The sequence below is a fragment of the Pleurotus ostreatus genome (genome assembly GCF_014466165.1).
Source record: "Pleurotus ostreatus strain PC9 chromosome Unknown scaffold_6, whole genome shotgun sequence".
Taxonomy (NCBI): Eukaryota; Fungi; Basidiomycota; class Agaricomycetes; order Agaricales; family Pleurotaceae; genus Pleurotus; species Pleurotus ostreatus.
Window position 1 is genome coordinate 777,767 of NW_023503161.1, and position 21,251 is coordinate 799,017.

The 21,251-nt window shown below is 49.9% G+C and overlaps 9 protein-coding genes across 9 annotated transcripts; 6 read left to right on the plus strand and 3 right to left on the minus strand.

The window, feature by feature from the left end:
* Positions 1 to 1,716: 1,716 nt before the first annotated feature.
* On the plus strand, positions 1,717 to 2,589 carry PC9H_008502 (uncharacterized protein; the record flags this gene model as incomplete). Its single annotated transcript, XM_036778012.1, has 4 exons — positions 1,717 to 1,935; positions 2,003 to 2,156; positions 2,205 to 2,370; positions 2,427 to 2,589. 4 exons carry the CDS (start codon positions 1,717 to 1,719, stop codon positions 2,587 to 2,589), a joined length of 702 nt encoding a protein of 233 aa, XP_036629440.1.
* A 1,117-nt stretch (positions 2,590 to 3,706) lies between these two features.
* PC9H_008503 (uncharacterized protein) lies at positions 3,707 to 4,410 on the plus strand (the record flags this gene model as incomplete). Its single annotated transcript, XM_036778013.1, has 5 exons — positions 3,707 to 3,711; positions 3,768 to 3,959; positions 4,012 to 4,158; positions 4,217 to 4,265; positions 4,321 to 4,410. The coding sequence occupies 5 exons, from the start codon at positions 3,707 to 3,709 to the stop codon at positions 4,408 to 4,410; spliced, it is 483 nt and encodes a 160-aa protein (XP_036629441.1).
* Positions 4,411 to 8,040: 3,630 nt separating this feature from the next.
* Positions 8,041 to 8,740, plus strand: PC9H_008504 (uncharacterized protein; the record flags this gene model as incomplete). The annotated part of the gene is made up of 4 exons (XM_036778014.1): positions 8,041 to 8,267; positions 8,319 to 8,465; positions 8,521 to 8,569; positions 8,624 to 8,740. The coding sequence occupies 4 exons, from the start codon at positions 8,041 to 8,043 to the stop codon at positions 8,738 to 8,740; spliced, it is 540 nt and encodes a 179-aa protein (XP_036629442.1).
* A 184-nt stretch (positions 8,741 to 8,924) lies between these two features.
* On the plus strand, positions 8,925 to 9,775 carry PC9H_008505 (uncharacterized protein; the record flags this gene model as incomplete). The annotated part of the gene is made up of 4 exons (XM_036778015.1): positions 8,925 to 9,010; positions 9,065 to 9,173; positions 9,241 to 9,543; positions 9,596 to 9,775. 4 exons carry the CDS (start codon positions 8,925 to 8,927, stop codon positions 9,773 to 9,775), a joined length of 678 nt encoding a protein of 225 aa, XP_036629443.1.
* Positions 9,776 to 10,313: 538 nt separating this feature from the next.
* On the minus strand, positions 10,314 to 10,927 carry GIM5 (subunit of tubulin prefoldin; the record flags this gene model as incomplete). The annotated part of the gene is made up of 4 exons (XM_036778016.1): positions 10,314 to 10,481; positions 10,531 to 10,637; positions 10,690 to 10,792; positions 10,844 to 10,927. 4 exons carry the CDS (start codon positions 10,925 to 10,927, stop codon positions 10,314 to 10,316), a joined length of 462 nt encoding a protein of 153 aa, XP_036629444.1.
* Positions 10,928 to 11,133: 206 nt separating this feature from the next.
* Positions 11,134 to 13,151, plus strand: PC9H_008507 (uncharacterized protein; the record flags this gene model as incomplete). The annotated part of the gene is made up of 10 exons (XM_036778017.1): positions 11,134 to 11,359; positions 11,415 to 11,600; positions 11,653 to 11,720; positions 11,773 to 11,889; positions 11,945 to 11,968; positions 12,025 to 12,045; positions 12,099 to 12,161; positions 12,209 to 12,364; positions 12,418 to 12,727; positions 12,796 to 13,151. The coding sequence occupies 10 exons, from the start codon at positions 11,134 to 11,136 to the stop codon at positions 13,149 to 13,151; spliced, it is 1,527 nt and encodes a 508-aa protein (XP_036629445.1).
* Positions 13,152 to 13,199: 48 nt separating this feature from the next.
* On the minus strand, positions 13,200 to 15,643 carry PC9H_008508 (uncharacterized protein; the record flags this gene model as incomplete). The annotated part of the gene is made up of 14 exons (XM_036778018.1): positions 13,200 to 13,438; positions 13,492 to 13,550; positions 13,615 to 13,718; positions 13,772 to 13,909; positions 13,961 to 14,094; positions 14,147 to 14,186; positions 14,245 to 14,458; positions 14,526 to 14,717; positions 14,778 to 14,883; positions 14,938 to 15,023; positions 15,077 to 15,289; positions 15,348 to 15,377; positions 15,442 to 15,506; positions 15,563 to 15,643. The coding sequence occupies 14 exons, from the start codon at positions 15,641 to 15,643 to the stop codon at positions 13,200 to 13,202; spliced, it is 1,701 nt and encodes a 566-aa protein (XP_036629446.1).
* Positions 15,644 to 16,239: 596 nt separating this feature from the next.
* Positions 16,240 to 17,181, minus strand: PC9H_008509 (uncharacterized protein; the record flags this gene model as incomplete). Its single annotated transcript, XM_036778019.1, has 3 exons — positions 16,240 to 16,296; positions 16,392 to 16,586; positions 16,642 to 17,181. 3 exons carry the CDS (start codon positions 17,179 to 17,181, stop codon positions 16,240 to 16,242), a joined length of 792 nt encoding a protein of 263 aa, XP_036629447.1.
* A 1,776-nt stretch (positions 17,182 to 18,957) lies between these two features.
* PC9H_008510 (uncharacterized protein) lies at positions 18,958 to 21,151 on the plus strand (the record flags this gene model as incomplete). Its single annotated transcript, XM_036778020.1, has 2 exons — positions 18,958 to 19,537; positions 19,605 to 21,151. 2 exons carry the CDS (start codon positions 18,958 to 18,960, stop codon positions 21,149 to 21,151), a joined length of 2,127 nt encoding a protein of 708 aa, XP_036629448.1.
* Positions 21,152 to 21,251: the final 100 nt, after the last annotated feature.

The following is a 21,251-nucleotide window of genomic DNA, read 5'->3' on the forward strand; positions in this document are numbered from 1 at the left end:
GCCCCACTCCATCTTCTAAGGCAGTGACATTCTGAGAAACCGTCGGGATCCAGCCACAGGAAGTATTAGTTATATAGTTTGCTCGAGAAACCAAAGCGAGAGCGGTCGAGCCTGACGAGGTTATCATGCTGGTATCCTGGCGTGCGAGCTGACCACAAAGTTGGTGTGGACGAAGAATTCAGTATTGGGGGCTATATTGCGAGCAGTATAAGATTGAGGCAGGTGCGGTATGGGATTGGGGTATGCATGAGCGGCATGGGTAAAGCCTGTAAAGCCTAAATTCGTTGCTCAGCATGAGGCGCGCACATACCAATGACAACCACCCCAGCAGACTCCGGCCGCTGGGCAGGTTCGTGCGAAAGGCGCAACAACCAAATTTAGACGGGGCACCTACGGCGGAATCTGATCTAATCTGATTGTCTCTACTACCGTTACACGGTCTACTCGCGACAAGCAAGAGACGGGTTTCTATGAGGCGAGGTAGGTTGTTGCTTCTGCCTCATCTCAGTATGGCCCACCTGACGTCGCATCGCTCCCTTCGCTCAGCCTCACTCGGACGGGTTCACGGTTTCTATTCTTGTTTGGTCGCCTCTACCTTGCTGCCACGAAGCATACTCCTCATGGCCTATTCAACTATGCCTCGGGAGGACGGACTCAAGTCCCATGCACACTGAATCCGTGCGACGCCCCACTTACAGCAATTCGGTCAGCCGATGTCACCGTTCCAGCGTGCAAGGAGGAATTCCTACAACTCGCACCCAGCAACGCGGCCCTTGATTACTTCTGCCTTCGCCAGCCAGGGAATTTTATTGTCTCCAGGCGACCCGATTATGGCTTATACAGAGTCGTCGGCTTGATTGAATGGTAACACTCGTCAATCCTTCACTTGTTGCTCCATGTAGGTATGCCTCAACAAATACGGAACTAGAATGATCCTGGCGGCCAACCCATGACGCCTCCTTCCCTGCCGGAGAAGTTGATGACTTGGACGATAACCAACGAGGAAGAGAGACGAAACGTTATCGTCGCCGTCTCGCTCATTACATTCTCAACAACGCCCGCGCCCCATGGGAGGGCGAGACGTAGCCTCTGAAAGTCGCGCTGATCGGAGTGACTGAGAGCCAGAGGAAGGGGTACCTGTCGAACACTACGAGGAGGCTATGGCGCAGATCAAGAGGCATAAGTAGCATGGACCGCTGATGATGGAGGATGATGGAGAACGAGCTCGTGCTCACTGGCCCTTTGACATGGATGAAGAACCATACCTGTGACGAGTTAAACTCAAGATGTTGCTAGGCGAAATAAATAATTGCACCATCCTCCTTCCGTCCGGCTTCCTCATACGAGATAAAGTCACGACACCAAAGGATACGGACTAGGCGAAAGGCGCCCAGGCCGGTGGACACACTCAGTCCAACTTATTTTTGACTAGCACCCCGACGCCGGGCAGGCAGGATGACGGTTGCTCGTGGGCGCGCCATTGTCCATTTAGGGCCATAGATTCCATGTTTTCAACGTGATTGCCCTGAATCACCCTCTGGGTTCTCTTCCCCTTAGTTGTTCATGTGTTCATGTTTTGTAGTTAGTCGCCTGAACGACTGCTCTAAATGTTCGCGAATATCTGAGCCTCCCCTGAAGCCCCTGAAATGAGTTCTACCTTAGACGCCGAGCCTTCAAACTCAAATCTCTTTCCAAGACGCGTCCGACAGCAGCGACATGCAGCAGAATCGCCCAGCTCATGCACGACTGAATAACTTCCACGGACAGAAGAAGCAGCTCCTAGGGCGCAAGGCCGGGAATGCCCCCCCGGCCTGGAGGGGTACAGCGCCAGTTCCGACGTTTCCTGGTGCTGCAAAGGGCAAGCAAGTCGCCCAGAACGGGAGTCGGATTTTCATAAGTAATCTCCCTCTGGATGTCGTCGAGCAGGAAGTTGAGGTGAGCATAGCTGAGCAGCGTGTGGGGGCTGCTTGAAATGATTCTATTGTGGCTTCGACAACTGCAGGACCTTTTCAAGAAGACCGTCGGACCGCTGAAGGAGGTCGTTCTCGTTTACAATAACCAGGGGAAATCGAAGGGACTGGCGATTGTTTCGTTCCAGAAAACAACAGATGCTGCTGTGGCTCGAACGAAGTATCACGGCAAGATTGTTGATGGCCGTGAGTCTCCCGCTTCGATATCTGACAGTTACTTACCTCGCAACATAGGACGTCCCATCAAGGTTGAAATCATTGCTGATAGTGATTCACAGCCGTCACCTTCTACTCCCACTGCCCCGAGTCTATTTTCGCGTCTCGCACCCCCGCCTCCCAATTCTACAATTAGTACTACATTGGGTAGCCGTGTTGGCCCACAAGTGAAGGCTCCTGCAGCGTACGGCCATATTCTATCGGGTTGCACATGACAATTGATATTCACAAACTCAACAGCCCGCTCAGCAACAAGGTCCCACCTACTGCACCCGGGTTGGGGACAGTACCAGCGAGACGCCGAGTCAAGAAAGGTCCCAGACGACTCAACAAACGCCCGGCAGCAGCCAAGTCGAAAGAGGATTTGGACAAGGAGATGGACGACTACCAGGCGTCTTCATGATCGCTGCGGTCTCGACATATCTCTTTCTCTTTGCTGGATTGTACTACGGCGCCGTTCTTAGGCTGGATGAATCATGCCTTCCTGGATTGCCACGATCCTCGTTCGAACTTGGACCGGAATTTCATCTGATCTATTTTGGGAAAACCGTCACTCCCACTTCCACTCCCACTTCCACGGTGTATCTGGCAGCGGTGAGAGTGAATGTAACGATGGGTTGTTACTGATCCTGTATTCGAATGTTGGCCGCTGGGGTGCTTCGTGATGGTATGGATCCATGTATAAAGAATGAATTACTGGAGGTTTCCCACTTTCATACCCATCATGTCGTCCATCCAGGACTTGATTACCACTGTCTATCGACAATACTATATAACACAATGTGTACACTGTCAGTAACGGTGCGATGTATAGCCCTCGGAACGGACTGACCACATGTTCGCCCATCCAGTTTCATCGCTAGCTTTCCTTCTCTGGGACTATATTGTTACATTCCCTGACGAGGTGCGGCTTTCTTTGATCTTTTCCTCGTTTCGATCTTAACATCGTGGTCACGAAGGTTGAACTGTTTTGGGTTTGTGCAACATCTCCACAACATCTCAGTTCACTGAGGATATCGTTCCAGACGGGCAAATGGTCCTATCCACGAGTTCTATTCTTTGTGGTGAGTTCATGTATAACGTCGTCGTAGCAACTGCGGACGGCTAAACGCACACCTAGAATCGATACCAAGGGATCGGCTGGCAAATAGTCCATACCATAGGTGCGCGTGTCATGATGGCATAGAGGACATACCGTATTCAGTGTTGCTCGGCTCGTCGCGTAGGAATAATTACGGTCACGAAACCAGGGTTCGAACAGGTGGGTCTGCTGCTCCATCTCCAGCCCTTCTGTTGATTTACTTCGGTTGAATCTGCAGTTGTGCGTATTGCTACTCTCGATAGCCCATTGACGGTTAACCAATAAGTCGCGCATGCCTGCTGCGATAAGCTGTAAGCCCGGAGTATATCGTTGGCTACACTCGTAGATAAACCAATCAATTTCAAGGTCACGTATGGATGCACAACATGATCATTATATCGGGTGCGATCTCCCCTGCTTCTGCCTTTTCCCTACCCTCATGTTGTGTGCATAACAGCGGTTTCGGGGCTCATACCCGTCCAGTTGATATTGTCCTTCAGAGTCTACGGGCTTTACAATCGCGCAAGGTGGATTATAGCATTCTTCGCCGTGGCGATCCTCGCCACAACAGCTGCGGAGTTGTATATCGTAATCAAGCTATCTCCGGCCGTTACACAAATCAGCATACCGTTCTTGAAGATATCTGCTTGTCAACCGACGCCCGGGACAGCATCCCACCTCTATCTTGCCCCGTATGTATTTTGCGAAACTACAGCTAAGGTTTCTATTCATCTGTATCCCTAGTATTCCGGCTTTGATCTTTGACATCCCTGCCTTCCTTTTGGTGCTTCTACGGGGCGTATCCCACCTCAAGGCCCAAAGGAATGTTGGCTTCAGAGGAGCAACCCTTATTCGCTTACTCGTACGGGACTCTATCCAGTATTTCCTGATGTAAGCGTACTTCAACTCCATTCTCTGTTTCCACTCCTTCTGACGATTTATTCAATAGTATCGTGGTCGTGTACTCCGGCTCGGTCATAGCCTTCATCAAACTACCTGTCCGTCCGATTTGGCCTGCTGCTGTACATTCACCCGCTGAAATAGTACTCACAGGATATAGAAACGTTCGCAACGTTTACATACACTGCCTCTATCATCTCGGTTTCAGCCTCGCGGATGCTGATCAACCTTAGGAAGCATTGAAATGCAACTCATGGGTCCTGGCTCGCAGCAGCACGAGCAGCGTCTTCTTGTTTGAACTTGTATTCTTGTCTCTTGTCTATGTATTCGCCCGTGGTGCTATCTACGCTTTCGTAAATTGCCCTTGTTTCACCCTTGTTTCGACCTTGTTTCGACTTAAGATTGTCGAAGGCCGCGAGTCTCGCGCTTTCGACGTCTGTCAGATACTTACGCCGGTACATACGCAGCAAGGATGAGAACATTGTTGACAGATGATTCACAGTCGTCACCTCCCACCACCAGTCTATTCTCGTGCGTCGCACTCCCGCCGCCCAACTCCGCAACCAGAGTCGAGTGGTACACTAGAGCCGAACAAGGAGGCGAATGACCACTAGGCGTCTTCATGAGTAAGTGCTACTATTCCGACCTCTCCCTTTCTCTTTACTGAATTGTTCGGTCCTTTTCCTTAGACTTAACGAACATATGCCTTCCTAGATGCCACGATCCTCGTTCAAATTTAGAAGCGGGACTTCATCAGATTTGCACCAGGGGACTGTCACTTGGCCCCAACCCCCACAGTGTATTTGGCAACGTGTGAGTGCATGTGCCATGATGGGTTGATACTGATCCGCTATTTGAATGTTGGTCACCAGTGAGGCACTTCTACTTCGTGATGCCTAGATGCAAGCCATGGATAAATGATCACTAGTCAATCCTTTACCACACCGATACCACTAACCCCCAGTAGATCCCCCAGAGCAAGTTGCGTATCATTCCTCCCACTTTCAGATCCACCATGTCGTCCATCCCGCAACTGCTTACCAATGGCTATCTACAATACTATAAAACACAACGTGCACACCGTCAGTAACGGGTCTGCGCGCTGCGTCTCTCAGAACGTACTGACCAGAAGTGCAACCGCCTACTAGTCTCGTCGTTGACTTTCCTTCTATGGGATTATTTTGTCACCTTACCTGACGAGGTATGGCCTCGTTGGTATCCCCACGTTGACAACACTGATAATGTCGGTGTAAAGGTTGAGTTCTTCTGGGTTTGTGCAACACCTCCATACACCTAGACCCCTTCAATTTACTGAGAACTTCATTCCAGACGGGCAAATGGTCGTATCCACGAGTCCTATTTTTCGTGGTGAGCCAATCTTCTATAGTATATCCTTTGATATTCCTGCCTTCCTTCTAGTGCTTCTAAGAGGAATAACCCACCTCAGGGCCCAAAAGGCTGTTGGCTTCAGAGGGTCCAGTCTCATCCGTCTACTTGTGCGGGACTCCATCCTTTACTTCTTGATGTAAGCATGGTTCTATTAAATCCTCAGCACAGATCTTAATGATTTCTCCAACAGGATTGTGATAGTATACACCATCATTATCATATCCTATGTCAAATTCCCTGTCCGTGCGATTCACTTTCCCACTGTTCTATGTCTGCTAAATTCCTACAACAATAGGACATAGAGTCGTTCATGACATTTGGATATGGCTTCTCTGTCATCTCGATTGCAGCATCACGGATGCTGATCAACCTGAGGAAGCATCGAAACTCGTACGGATCTAGCAATGAGGATCGACAAGAGTGATGAATGTGTCCTCAGTGGGGTTGAAATCTGTATCGTTGTTTGTGTATTACTAGTGTACTTTCGTTGATTTCGTTCTCTCATCAGTGTATCATCTCCGCTATCGCGAATTATCTCTAGTTTGCGGTCATTAGAGAGCCCCTGTTTCCCTGTCTGGGTTGTGGGAGCCGTCTTCCTTGCTTTTGGTAAGTCCACTCCGGGATGAGCTCTCTGATTCTTAATGCTGATTCATCATACAGTACTGTGATGGCACACAGCACCCTAGTGACATCTTTGATTGAACTCCTGTGCGCCCAATCTGCTCTTCTATTGTACCTTATCCGCTAATTCGCTGTCAACAGGACATAAAAACGTTTAAAGTATTCGAATACGGATTCTCTATCGTTTTGGTTACAGTGACGCGAATAATGATTAACCTCATTGGACATAAAGGTGAGCAATGGCATGAGAAACGAGATTGTATCTGTATTTATACTTGAATTAAGCTGTTTCGACCACTCATGAACAGGGATCCCCTGTTCTTCTGCTGCCCAGGGTCCCCCAAAGAGCCTTTTACAGCATTTACATACGGTTCCTCTATCAATATATCATCTTGGTTGCAGCGTGGCAACTGCTGACCAGCCTTGGAAGGCATCAAGAACCCTTGCCGCTCCTAGATGGGTGAGCAATGCATTTTCTTGCTTGCAATTGTAATCTTTCTGTCGTTGGAATATTAGTGTTGATTTTGTGCCCTCGCCCGTGGTGCTAAGTAAAACACATTCTTCCATTTTATTCTAGGAGCTGTAACCTCCGATATACACAGCAAAGTGGTGACAGATGATTCACAGCTGGTGGCATCACCTGCCATGACCACTGCCTCTAGTCTATTCTTGTACCCCGCACCCTCGCCGCTCAACTCCACAACCAGAGTCTAATGGTACACAAAGCCGAACGGAGAGGTAGACGATTTCGATGTTTCCGTTATCCTTGGTGGAATTGACCAACTATTTCCCCAGTTGTCGCGATCCTCGTTCAAATCTGGATTCAGACTTGATTCAATATGTACTTGGGAACCGTCGCTTGGTACCAACCCCCACAGTCTACCTGGCAACGAGGTGAGCGAGTGCCATGATGGGTTGATACTGCTCTTCTGTTCGAATGTTGATCACTGGGGCGCTTCTTCGTGATGCCTGGATGTGAATCATATATAAAGGATCACTTACCCTACTTCCCAATCCACCATGTCATCCATCCTGGAACCGATCATCACTGGCTATCGACAATACTATATAACACAATGTGCACAGCGTCAGTAACGGATCAAGTGCTGTGTATACCTATCAAGCGCTATATATACCTCCCCGTGAATGTACTGACGATGCTGTCTAGTCTCGTCGCTGACTTTCCTCTTATGGGATTATTTTGTCACCTTACCTGACGAGGTATGGCCTCATTGGTATCCCCATGTTGACAGCACTGATAATGTCGGTGTCAAGGTTGAATTCTTCTGGGTTTGTGCAACACCTCCATAAACCTAGACCCTTCAACTTACTCACTGAGTACTTCATTCCAGACAGGCAAATGGTCGTATTTACGAGTCCTATTTTTCGTGGTGAGCCAATCTACAGTATCTGCACAACACTTCCAAACGGCCAAGTGTGCTCCTCAGAACCGATACCAAGTAATCGGCTGGCAAATATTCCACACTATAGGTACGCTTACTATGCGCGTGGTCGAAGCGAGCCTGTCATATTCAGTTCTGCCTGGCTCGGCGCATAGGGATCTTCATGGTCACAAGACCTGGATTCGAACAGGTAGGCCCGACGTTGTATCTTCAGCCCTGGTGATTAACTTGGGCCGACAGCTGTGCGTTGCCACTCGTAACAGCCCATTACTAGTTGATAAACCAAGCTGATATGTCTGCTACACCAAGCTGTAAGCTGAAACGTCTCATTTGCTACAGTGAAGGAAGAACTAATCTGCTTCAAGGCCGCGCATGGGTACACAACACGCTCACAATCTCAGGTAAGCTTCGAGCTACTGTCTACTCTTCATCCTTATGACGCTCTACACAAGCATTCACGATGACCACATCTGTGCAATTGATACTGGCATTTAGAGTATACGGACTCTACAATCGCGCGAAGTGGATCATAGGCTTCTTCGCTGTGTTGCTCCTTGCGGCAATAGCTGTGCAGCTATATATTGTGATCAAGTTATCTCCAAAGGGGACACCAATCTCGTTACCTTTCCTGCGCATCATCGCTTGTCAGCCGACTCCTGGTGCGGTATCCCACCTCTACCTTGGCCCGTAAGTATGCTTCATGAATCTCAGCTACCTCCATTCATCTATATATTCCAGCATTACCACTATATGCCCTGATATTGCCGCCTTCCTTTTGGTGTTTCTACGAGGAATGTCCCACCTTAGGGTCCAAAAGGCTGTCGGCTTCGGAGGGTCCACTCTCATCCGTTTGCTCATGCGGGACTCCATTCTTTACTTCATGATGTAAGCTTTGTTCTATCAAACCCGCTGACACGGATCCCGATGATTTATCCAACAGGATTATGATGGTATACACCGTCATCATCATATCCTATGTCAAATTTTCTGTCTGTACGATCCACTTTGCCACTATACTATGTCCGCTGATTCTACAACAACAGGTTATAGAGTCGTTTATAACGTTCGGATACGGCTTCTCTGTCATCTCGATTGCGGCGTCACGGATGCTGATCAACCTGAGGAAGCATCGAAACCCATATGATTCTAGCCACAAATGAATGCGTCCTCGGTGGCGTCGAAATATGTACACTTGGTCTGTATATTACTTTTTGTATTTCGCCGATATTGTACTCTCGTCGGTGTATCGTCTGAGCCTTTGTGAATTATCTCTGTTTTGCGATAATCAGGGAGCCCCTGTCCGTGCTTGTGAGGCGCAAGCGCGGCTTAGATCTCACCCAGACAATGTCTGATTCTACCGCTAACTCAACGGCCTCAGACATAGGCGGTTCAGATTTGTCGAATCTTTACAGTGTTATTAATAGAGATAGGTTAGTGCTACCTTCTGAATAACTGCATACCCTGACTATATTTGAGCTAATCAGTGTCTATGGGCTGAACCTTTCTGTGCCTGAAGATGCGAAAGCGATTATCAAGCCATGGGATCAGCGAGAGGATACGTCCCAGTTCATAGATTCTGGAGTAGATGATCAGGTCAGAGTTCTCTCCGCCGAAGCAGGGAGTATCCTGATTCCTGAATCGTGCACCTGACACGGTCTAGGTTATCATCCACATCCCCTTCTCGCAGAACGTTCGAATTCGTTCGATGATACTGAAAATAGGTGGGCAATCTTTCGCTCGTGTTAACCTTTGCTCGATGGACATTGTGTCCGCAGGCCGAGGGGAATCAACTCCTCGCAGGCTCCGCATCTACGCCAATCACCCTACCATCGTTGACTTCGCTGAAGCGGAGGAAACCAAACCCCAGCTCGAGCTGAGTCTCTTGGAGGGTGAGGTGTCTGCCACTGAGTACCCTCTGAGAGTTGCAGCATTTGCGAGCATAAACACTTTGTCGCTGTTCTTCGTGAGTTCTCGATATAACTTCGCAGCGTATGTATCTTATCGTGCTTCTTGAGAGCCACGCGGTGGGTGACGAGGTATCGAGGGTATACTACGTTGGGTTCAAGGGGGACACGACGTCCCCGCGTAAAGATGGGACTCAGAAACTAGAAATCCCAGCAGCCAATGCTCCGGATGCGTCGCTAGTCGACCGTGTATCGGAGAAATCAGGCAGTCAGCAAACGACAGCTAGGTAATCAATCATGTATAGCAATACAATAGTATCCGCAAGTGACTGTGTGCGTTTCCATCTGACATATGTGCTTAGCCAATATTAATGCTTAACGATAGAGAAATTCAGAAATGAAGCAAGGGAAACAAATATAGCCACCGGGAATTGTGACATTAGAGCCTCACTGAATTACCTCGGCTGTGAAATTCTATAACTGACATGGACAAGCGCAGCGTGTCGAGCGGGAACAGCCTGTAGCCTGCAACGACACATCCTCGAGCTGTAAGTGCATACGACCACATCTGCAACGAATAGGGCAGGCTGAAGGCCGTGACAGTGCCCCGTGAGGCATGCCAATGTGAAGGCATTAATTTCACCGGCGGTTTGAAGCGTCGAGCATTGCCTTATAGCTGGATTCAATGGACTTTCCTCGGAGGTCACCAAGACCGTCTCCTAACGGGTCAACCTAAATGAAGGAGGCAATGGTTACAGCGAAGTGAAAACGGGGTACGGTACGAGGAGCTGAGAATTAATTAGAGTGAAGGATGCCTCGTAAATGGGTCCTAAGATGATTTACTCGGCGCTGACTGTGACTGTAGTTTGGCCTGCATTACGTTGACAAGATAGTTCAAATTGTCACGTTTCTTCGTGATCGTCTCTTCCAGCGTTTCAAGGTTTGTGCGAATGTAGTCCACTTTCGCATTGTAATGTTTGGCTGCCTCCTCGCGCGTCTACCGCCAGTTAGGCGTCGAGCTGAAACTCTAGAGAAGATCGACGTACCTTTTGCACAAAGTACCCCGTGCCGATGTCGACAATTACATGCGTCGGGTTGCTGAGTTTTCCAGGAACATACAGGGAATTGGTCAAGGGAACCAGGATAGTTTTATCTATCCAATAATCGTGAGCTTCTTGCGCGGATTGTTATGAGTTTTCGCGTACTCTGATTTTCGGGCTTGATCTCACTAACATTCTCCACACATGCCTTGAACTTGGCTTGGGCTTGCTTCAGTTGCGCGAAAGAGTTCGTAAAATGGTTCAATTCCTATCTCATGGTTCAGATATGATGCACAATCGATTTGACCGCTCAACGTACCTCCTCCAGTTGCCTCTTGACATCTGAGAGCTGGTTTAGGTCAAGATCTGCTACGTTGATCTGCTGAGGCTGCGCTTGCGACATGGCCTCGATTCAAGTTGGCTGCCTGGCGTTTGGAAATTTCGCGTCCTGGTCCTGCCCAATGGTCTCGTCCATGATCCACAGGCGTCTGAGCTGAGCGCTTCGTCGATGCCGGTTTCAAACACCGAACGGCGGCGAAGGGACTCCTTCAGCCTCAAGTCTTCCGAAAGGCACGTAGATTGCCCGCTCGCGGTGTCAGTCAATACACCATGGTCGCACCTCTATATACAACAGACTCGGGATTGCTCTTTCATGCTGGAAAGATCCTGATAGTAACAGTGGGTTTGCCTGCCCGGGGCAAGACTCATATCTCTCGATCATTGGAAAGATACCTACGATGGATGGGGGTCAAGACGCAGGTGGTTTCGTTGGGGGATTACAGGCGGAAGACTCTTGGAGGCGCACAGAAGCTTCCCTCAGATTATTTCACCCTCGGTGAGCATCGGGACTCGCGTCTGCATGTACTATGGTGCTTACACGGTGAAAATAGGGGAGAAGAGTCCGGAAACAATGGCGCTGCGGCAGAAGATTGCGCAGGGCTGCGAGCAACTTATATGGGACTTCTTCTCGGGTGGAGGGCAAGTCGTGATCTACGATGCTAACAACGGCACCCGGGCAGCGCGTCAGACCCTCGCAGAGAAGTTCGATAAGCAGAACATTCATGTCATTTTCCTTGGTGAGTGACATTCGCGACGCGATTCATGTTAGGATTGCCTAACTCCGGGCAGAATCGTTATGCGATAACAAGGAGATCATCGAGCAAAATATCCGAAGCGTGAAGATCTCATCTCCTGATGTATGTTGCCGAAGCCCCTAGGGAGATGGAATATACTGACTCCATGCCCAAGTATCGAGGATGGGATCCGAACCAGGCTGTAGAGGACTACTTTGTTCGAATTCGTGACCATGAGAAGTACTACGAAACTGTAGAAGAAACCAACTGGCCATTTATTCGAATTATCAATGTATGTATGTTTTGTTTGGGTTTCGCGTAGCATTGCATTAACTGTCAGCCTGCAGGTAGGAGAGAAGATTATGGTCAACGTGAGTGGTTTCAGCACTGGAATCGCGCAATTGTTTATCATAAGCCCTATCTTTAGGATATCCATGGCTACCTGCAGGTATTGTCGCTCGTTCCTGGTAGCCTCTTCATTGACATTGGCCAAAAATATAGTCGCGAATTGTATTCTTCCTGATGAACATCCATAACAGGTTCAGGACAATCTACTTTGCCCGAGTACGCAACGTCGATATTGTCTTAATCAAGCCTAATATGTGCTGCAGTCTGGCCAGTCGCTGATCGAGAGATCGTACAAAGCCGATTCAGACCTGTCTGTTGCTGGCTGGGAATATGCGGAGCGTCTCAAGGATTTCGTCATTGAACGAAGGGCGAAAAGCCTCGCGGAGCGGGGTCTTGACCCTAAAGACCGTCGTTTGGTTGTAAGTCTTACGGCTTTGGTCAACATGCCCAGTGATTTGAAATCGGATTCCAGATATGGACGTCCACTCGCCGCCGTGCACATCACACTGCATGGCCTTTCCTCGCTGCGTCTCAAGCACAGAAGCCTGAATCCTCAGACACGCTGGCGCCGAATCAGCCCACAACCCAACAGCAAACAAAGAATGCTCCGTTGAACGTGAAGGTCGTCGAGAAGACGCAGATGCTGGAAGTTAATCCGGGTATCTGGGATGGCCTCACACCGGACGAAGCGAAGAAGTTTTATCCAACCGACTGGAGCCTATTCTGCAAAGATCCGTATACATTCAGAGCACCCAGAGCCGAAAGTTATCACGACCTTAGTGGTGCGTTGTCCACACATCAATGCAACCCTATACAGTGCTTACCAAATGCTCGTTGCTACTGCATGTAGTACGCATGGAGCCCGTGCTAATTGAGCTAGAAAGGGAGAAAGAAGACCTTCTTATCATCGGCCACGCGTCTGTGATCCGATGTCTTTTGGCATACTTGATCGGTCTCCCAGCATCAGAGATACCGGCTATCGAAATCGCCAGAGGCGATCTGCTGGAAGTCGTACCTGCCTCGTACGGCGTGTTGAGCCACGCTTATCACTTCTGGGATGGTCCCGGGCGAAAGGGTAGTGACGAAGCAGATAATTCCAGCAAAGACGAGAACAATTTCTACGAGAACTACGCGGAGGATACGAAGGGCAAGAAGGTAGTGATCGAAGAGGCGAGTGGGTCTACTTCGGAGCCGGCGACTGTATAAAGGATGTATAGATAGAAATAGAAACATGTATCATATCCCTAGAGGGCTTCAAAGCGGGCTGATCGTCACCGCTGCGTCCCCCTTGTCGTTCTTTGAATCAGAACGATCGTAGACGGAACTAGAACCGTCGTCGAGAAGAGAAACATCCACTTCTTCGAAGGTTTTCGAGGCACCAACAACAGGGAAGAAGTAGTTCAAGGCGAGGTAGACGATGCAAGAGACACCAAAGCCTGTGAAGAACGACATCTGATAGACACGGGTCGCCGCGAGGGGGACGGTTCGACCGGCTGAGGGTGAAGTTAGCGCTCTGACTAACAGGATGCGTATAGGTTGCACGCACTTGCTCCGGCAAATCCAACAACATTGATGAGGATGCCCGAAATATAGGCTGCGTACGCCCTAAATGGCATCATGGCCGTAATTCTGGATGCTGTCAAACATCATGTCGTGGACAATTACTTACCTGAAGTTGAAACCAAAAGTATACCAATACCATCCGTCACGCCTTGTGTCATACAAATCGGCGACTCTGTAATGCCCACGGCGAATCAAGAAGTACTCCGTTATCTGTACATGGGGCATTAGTAAAGGAACGAAGTATCATGCGAGGCCTGGCTTACCATAACGCCAGCAATAGAACTCAAAAACACGGAGTACGCAGAGAGGTAAGACGTAAAACTGTTGCTACTCTTCAATAGATTCCACGGAAGCATGCACAAACCAACGATGGCCGCAATATAGCCGCCACGGCGAATGTTCTAAAAGAGGGCAAAGTTACAATAGATTCTCCTGAAACGGGGGTGACATACTATGAACCGAGGGAATAAGGCCGTGAGATCACAGCCGGCACTGATCGAGTTCGCGGAAATGTTGGTGCTATAGAGTTTATTTTTATTGTGAGACATCATAAAAGGCAGACAGTCAAACGGCCACATTACCCCAGCTAAAGACGCGACATTAATCCAGGATTGTTACAGAAGGAAGCAGAAAGAAACCTACCTGCGCAATGATGAAGGATGCAGAGATGAACCAGACCTATGCAGCCAAGCTGTGAGTAGGCTGTGTCATGAATTACCTTGGACATGAGACTCACCCCGAATCTTGTAGCGCTGGAAGGGTTGTTTTCCAAGAATTTGCCCAACAGGTCTATTGGTGACCATATCGCTTCCCCGTATATCGTCTCGGATGAAGAACTGACGATAATACCAATGAAGCTGACCACCGAGAACGTAATGGGAACGGAGAGCAACTGCGGCAAGAACGCCGCGGCAGGACTTGTCGCACGAGAAGCAAAATCCGGTGCGTTACTTAATAGGAAGTGTGAATGAGAATAGAACACAGGCCGTGATACACAATGTGTTGAACAGCACTTACACGACTAGGGTGGCCATGTTGCTCATGCAAGACATCAAGCTCACTATCATCGCCCAGGCGAGATCGGAGCCGTGGAGCTTAGATGGTTGATGAATGATTGGCCCTACGCCTTTGGCCTTCACGATACACCAAATGAAGAATGTGATTCCAGCAGTTGGGGCAACAATGGCCTTGAGTGTGAAAAGATGCCGACTACAGGACGGAACACGGTTAGTCTGCAGGGAGCTATTGAAGGTAAAAGGTTCGACATGCATTTTGTGGATCGGGAACCAGATTGCAGGGAGTGAGATCAACCAGAAAAGGAAGAAACACATAAAGTCTCGAGTAGTCGTTCCCGAAGATGCAGGGAGATGGTTTGCTGCGAAAGGATTGAGTCATAGATTCGTTCCAGAGAAGCTCAACATATACTAACGAATATTTTGCACGCTTGGCCACATTGCTGTAAGCATTACGCGGACACAATCACCCCCAATGCTAGCTTGGACACCATACCAAATGCTGGATGGAAGTGAGTCTCATAGGAAGGCGTTCACAAAGTGGTTAAAACGTACCACGCCATAGCGCCTCGATTGAACGTACACCACAAACTTCCGTACAGTCCGAAACTGGTACGTGCAACCACAGGGAATGTGACATGGAACATAGCACCCGGCCGGGCATTCAACACAATGAACGGTGCAATAATGCCATATCCGAGCCAAACGCAGATCCAAGCTTGCCACCACGATAGGCCAAGCTGAACCATCGAAGACACGATCATCCATCTAATTACACGCTTGGCGTTAGGAATGGGTGGAAGGACTAGACATCGGGAGAACTGACGTGTTAACGTTGAAACTGTCTGCAAGCCAGCTATGTGAGAGAGTTCGTGTTAGCCGTCCGGAGAAGCGGTGGGATGGGCGCTGTGGAAACTCACAAGGCCACAAAATTCAAACTTCCCCAGGTGCGTTGCTCAGGTGGGACGGGTACCAAGTCATGGTTCTGTGTCGCAGTCCTAATCAGGAAGGAAGTAAACAATGGTACAACTTGCAACTTACTGATAGGAACAGTTGGGAATATGTAAGCCCCGGCTCATGAGGGACCTCGAGACGACGGATCACATCTTTTGCTGAGACCATGACAAGAGAGTCGCAACACACTGCTGCCAGGAGTTCGGATCGAAGCCATGGGTTTTAAAGGTGTGCGACTTGCATGCTATCAGGAGAACCTGTGAAGGATATGTTTGTCCAAGGAGATAAGAAGCGTATAGCCACACGATAAGCAGAGAATACCATGTCGAACCTAGTCCCAAGACGATGTTTGCTGTCAAATAAACTGCCACGATAAGTGGATTTCATATATATGTTGACCAGGACTAGTGATGGACAGTAAGTGGCCTGGTAGGGGGCGATAAGATTATATATATTTGACAAAATACACCAAAGCGAGACGCTGCGAGAGACGATAAACAAAACAAGACGCGTGAAAGAAATCGTGCCTGGGATCAGTGTGGCGTGCGATAGCAGGATGTGTGTAGTGTAAGATGGAGCAGTGAAATCAAATGTACATGAATGTAAATGCCGATGCCGATGTGTGATGGATGGAGCGCAATCGATGGAGTGGTACTTCGTGCTGTATACAGACACTGTCATGTAGGCAAGTGTCTGGCAATTGAGGGACCGATAAAGAAGAAGAGTGTTGCGGCAGCGGAGTAAAGGCGATAGAAGATCGGATATCAGATGGGCGCGAGTCCGTAGATGTAGATTTGGTTGGAATGTGAGAGGAACAGAAACTATGCTCGTAGGCTTAACATAATGAGGCGTGAACTCAAGGGGAAGAGGCAGGTAGAATATATGATGGTTTGTCGCCGAGTTGTAGAGGTGGCACACTGGTAGCCCGGTTCATTTTGCGGAGACGATCGCTGCTTGGGGAGGGGGAGGAGAATGTAAACGCAGAGTAGATGCGCTTGCGCTCGGGAGTAGAGAAAATGGTGTCGTGAGAAGATTCGATGGGGGTTGTCGCTCTTGCGAAGAGTTTAAGATCGGGGACGTAGTCGCGAAGCTCAGGTTCAGCCGATGAGTCCTAGACAAGAACAAATCAATACCTCGTCGCTCGTCGCGAAGAAATGGCGACCAACCTTCACGAATCGTAACTTTGAGTGCAGAGACGACTCAGCGAAGGCTTCACTCTCATCGTACGCCTTGGATACATCGGCGAGAGGTTGAACAGTCAACTCGTAGCAACGCGAGTCGATTTCAACCTGGGCGAGATGCTTCTTCTCGGCCTCGACCTCAACCTCTTCCTCAACCTTGGGCATCGGGGGTGCCCGGCGTGGCGACCTTCTCGTGCCCTTCCTGCTCACCCTTACCCCCTTCTTACCAGCTACCGCATTCTGCGACGATGAAGCCTTGCGTTTCTTCTCTGGCTTGACCTCCGCGACCTCCGCCTGTAACTTCACACCAAGCGGCATCGACTTGCTGGCAAGTGCTGCTGTCTTGCGCTTTTTGCCACTCTGAGCTCCAGCACGTTCACCGGTGACGGGGTTCACATTCTCCTTGTCCAGCAGTTGAGTGGAGTTGATAGATGAGGTGGCCGAGGATCCTGATTTCTTCAGAGATTTGGACTGCACGTCGCCTGCTGGAATGTCTTGGAATACGGTGAAGCTGCGAGAAGCCATGGTCGGTAGAGATAGGCTGATAAGGCGGGCCGACGAGGGGGGAAACCTGTCGCGTGGACTATGTGGGGGGTTGCGCGACGGGTACAAGGTCGAAGGTGTTGTTGAAGCCGTCAATAAACGCCCGTCACAAATTTAAACTAAACTTCAAGCTCCGAAGGTGCGCGAGGTCACAGCAGCACGCGCGGGTCACGTGGAAGCACGACGACCCTGCGCCAACAGGCCACAGCATGGCATGCTCAGTACAGTGTACAGATTATTCAAGTTCAAGTACTCTCCACCGTCAGGTAGATTTCTGGGCATTGCAGACTCCGAAGGATTTCGGGGCAATAAAATCGCTAACCTCCCCGCCCATCGTTTCACGCTGAGATGCGTTTGGTCCGATGATCAAGCGACCAAAGGGCTTGTTCGCTCCCCCGAAATCGGAGACACGAGTTGTCCATAATTTTCTGAGGTACGTGCTCACAACCTACTCAAAATTATATTCCCCTAATAGGCTGAGAAGAAGGCTTCGTTCACTTAGGCTGTTCGTGCCTTGTTAAAGACGGTCTAAGGCGCGCACGAATTCTACTGTTTAGATGGCTGTCGTCGCTGTGCTATGTACAGAATGGTACAGTTTGACTAGCGATTAATGCATGGGCAGATCATCGCCCACCAACGACCCTCGCTTCGCTTGAGCTTACTAGAAAGCGCTCAGTGACTTACAAGAGTTTGTTCGCCCGAATCCCTTGGGCATAGTGGCGACGTCACTTGCGACTACGCTGATATTGACCCCGCTCAGGTGTATCATCTAGTATCACCCTCGCGCGTGCAGTCTACGATTTTCCCGGGTGGCGAATTTGCGCGTAAGTGTATTGACCTCCTATAAGGCTATCTTCGCTCACTAGGAAATGGAATAGTCTTCCTTTCAACAGCCTGTACGATGCGTACCGTATAGCTTGGCTCCGCCAGGGGCTCGAGTGTGCACCCTCCTTAGGCCTCCGATCCTGCTCCGATCGTCCGTACCCGCTTGTGTGCTCGGCTTCTCCCACCTTATTTCTGGGCCGCATCGGGCGAGGGGGATCGCATCCTAAGGCAGACCCTACACCGCACGCTGTGTCGGATATCATAATCGATGACTCCTGAAAACCATGTTTGGTGCGCAGCCCCTTGCCGTGCGTACATCCAAAGTCTTCTATGATGTTCTCCCTAGAACCGCAAGCTCATAAGCATTGTAGGGTCATACTCGAACTTCAGTACTGGGCCCCGAAAGACGGACCAAAGGCGAAATGCTTATGCGTCCTCCGTTCTATTCACGCACAGCCGATTCCGGATGTCTTGCTTCAATCCAGATCTTCCGCAGTGGAGTCGACGGAATATCCAATTTCCTGATTCTACTCTAATTACTATTTGTGCCGCAGGACCTTCCGATAGACGTGTCCTTTCGCGGACCGTGTTATATTTGGACTAAAGCGGAATGGCAGTATAATGCATTAAATGAGCCCTAATCTGTTGACTATCTACGTTCGTCGAAACACCCTTTCAGTCGTGCACTTCGTGCGTGCTTGATCATCCAGCTCTGTTTGCGAACGTCCGAGTTCCGTAAGTAATGTGTTTTACTACCTCATGTTCGCCACGCCGCTAACAAGCGTATGTCACGTTGGTGCTTCAGACTTCGCACTTAACGAGCTTTCAAAGCTTCGAAATTCTTCAATCCCTCCTTTACATTCTTCTCCACTCGAGAGCCAGAGATTCACTCCTCTGTCATTCCATCGCTCTCCCCGCTTCTCATCGACCCTCATGTCTCCGAAGAGCAGCCCCAAGCCTTCCGCACTACACCCCCAAGTGGGAACCCTCATCGACGACGGTGGACTCGAGCTCGTTGAGGTACTCGGCGTTGGAGGTTATGGCGTCGTGTATCGTGCCGTTGACGTCCGCTCTCCGCGTCACTCGTACGCCGTCAAGTGCCTTCTGCATCATCAGAGGTCTTACCGACAACGCATCGCTCACATTCGCGAAATTGCCCTTCACCAGATCGCCTCTGCTCATCCCAATGTCGTGACGCTCCACCGCGTGTTGGAGGAAGAAGATTACACGTACATCGTGATGGACTACGCTAGCGACGGCGATTTGTTCACCCAAATCCTTCACGAAGCTCGGTATCAAGGCGATGACTATATCATCAAGCAAGTCTTCTTGCAGCTCCTCGACGCAGTGGAATATTGCCATTCCCTCGGTATTTATCACCGTGACCTTAAGCCTGAAAATATTCTATGCTTCGACAAAGGGATGCGTGTTGCAGTCACAGACTTTGGTTTGGCGACTAGCGACAAAATTAGCGAAGATTTTCGCACTGGAAGCGTCTACCATATGAGTCCAGGTACGTCAGCCCCCGCAGCATTCCACAGCTGTCGAACTAACTTTCTTTCCAGAATGTCACGATGAAGAGTATGCTCGACGCTTCTCTAACCCTTCCAAACCAACGTACTCCCCAATGTTTAATGATATTTGGTCATTGGCCATCGTACTCCTGAACCTTACCACTGGTCGCAATCCATGGAGGTCAGCTTCTGTAGCCGACCCAACCTTCCAAGCTTTCCTTCGAGACCCCCAAAATTTCCTCCCGACTGTCCTCCCCATCTCCCCCGAAATCAACGCAATACTAGTCCGCATGCTCGCCTTGGACTGGAGACAGCGCATGACCATTCCTGAGCTTCGCATGGCCCTGGCTGAGGTTGACTCGTTCTACTGCCAAGATGTCATCTTCGACGGAAGCATGGCGAAGTGCGTGTGGGAGGCTGGTGTTCAAATATCCGAAGATTCGACGATGAGGGAGTCTACCGGCGAGCACGTGTCGCAGGCCACCGACCTTAAGTCTCGCTGGAGTGCAGAGTCCAAGTCTAGCTCGGATATCGTGTTCGCTAGGGAGAACAGTGAAGTTCCCTCTGATCGCTGGCGAGAGCGGGAGCAATCTTCAGCCAATGCAACATGGGACCATATACCGACTATGTCTGCCGTATCCAGCCCCATCAACGTGGCTGCGTCCACCGTCGCCTCTTGCGCCACCGCTTCGGGGCCCTCTAGCGGCTCCTCATACGATTCTCACGACTCTGAGTCCCATGTTCCTTCATTACCCTCTACCCCTAGCGATTTCAGCTCCACATTCGAGCGTGCCAAACTTCGAAAGCAGCTTCTCACTATCGATACCTCAGCGTATACTCGACCCCCGCGTTACTATGATCCTGGTCACTCTCAGTCCGACGAACACTCCATCATGCATACCGCCCTTGACGATGAATCCTCCTACTACCTTGCTAGCTCTATATCGCACAACATGGCGTCGCCGGGTGCCGTCATCGCGACACCGGCCATTGACGACAAGGAAATGGGATCCCCCTGCCAGTGGGACTTGGGAGATGTCGAGCCGTCGGTGCACATGTACCCCAGCAGTAGGAATTCTTTGGACCACAACAGCATGGTGTGCGAAGACCCTATGTCCGTCTCCCCCATCATTAGCGACTACTGGTCCTCTTCGCGAAGTCAGGCCATACCGATCCCTCCCCCACGAGATCAACAATGTCAGCCTCATCACATTCCCCCTTACGATACCATGACCGACTATTCTTTTTTTTCAAGGCCAGACGGTCGCGACGCACAGCAGCCCCGAGGGTTCTACGCCAACAAAAATAACAAAACTACCAATATCTTCAATCCGGTCCGGTTCTTTCCTCGTCCTAGCTCTCCATCACCTCCGTCGCCTTTCTCGCGTGCCCACGAACGTCGCATCTCGGACCCGGTATCTACTATGGCGCCGTATGAGGCGACGTCTCCGTGCCATGTTGAGAATTGGTGCGCCTTCTCGCCCCCGGGGACCAAGCAATCGACGATCCCGCTCCCCACACGAGAAACCGATTACCGTCGCGAAGCGCGGCTACGCTCACCGCGCCGATGGTTTTCTCCCGCCCGACTCTTTTCCGGAACGGGTGCTTCTTGAACCAATATCATTATAGTTCTTCCATCATCTCTTCCTATTAGCATATCATCACACTTCATCACATCCATAGAAACACACCACGCATTTCACCATATGTATC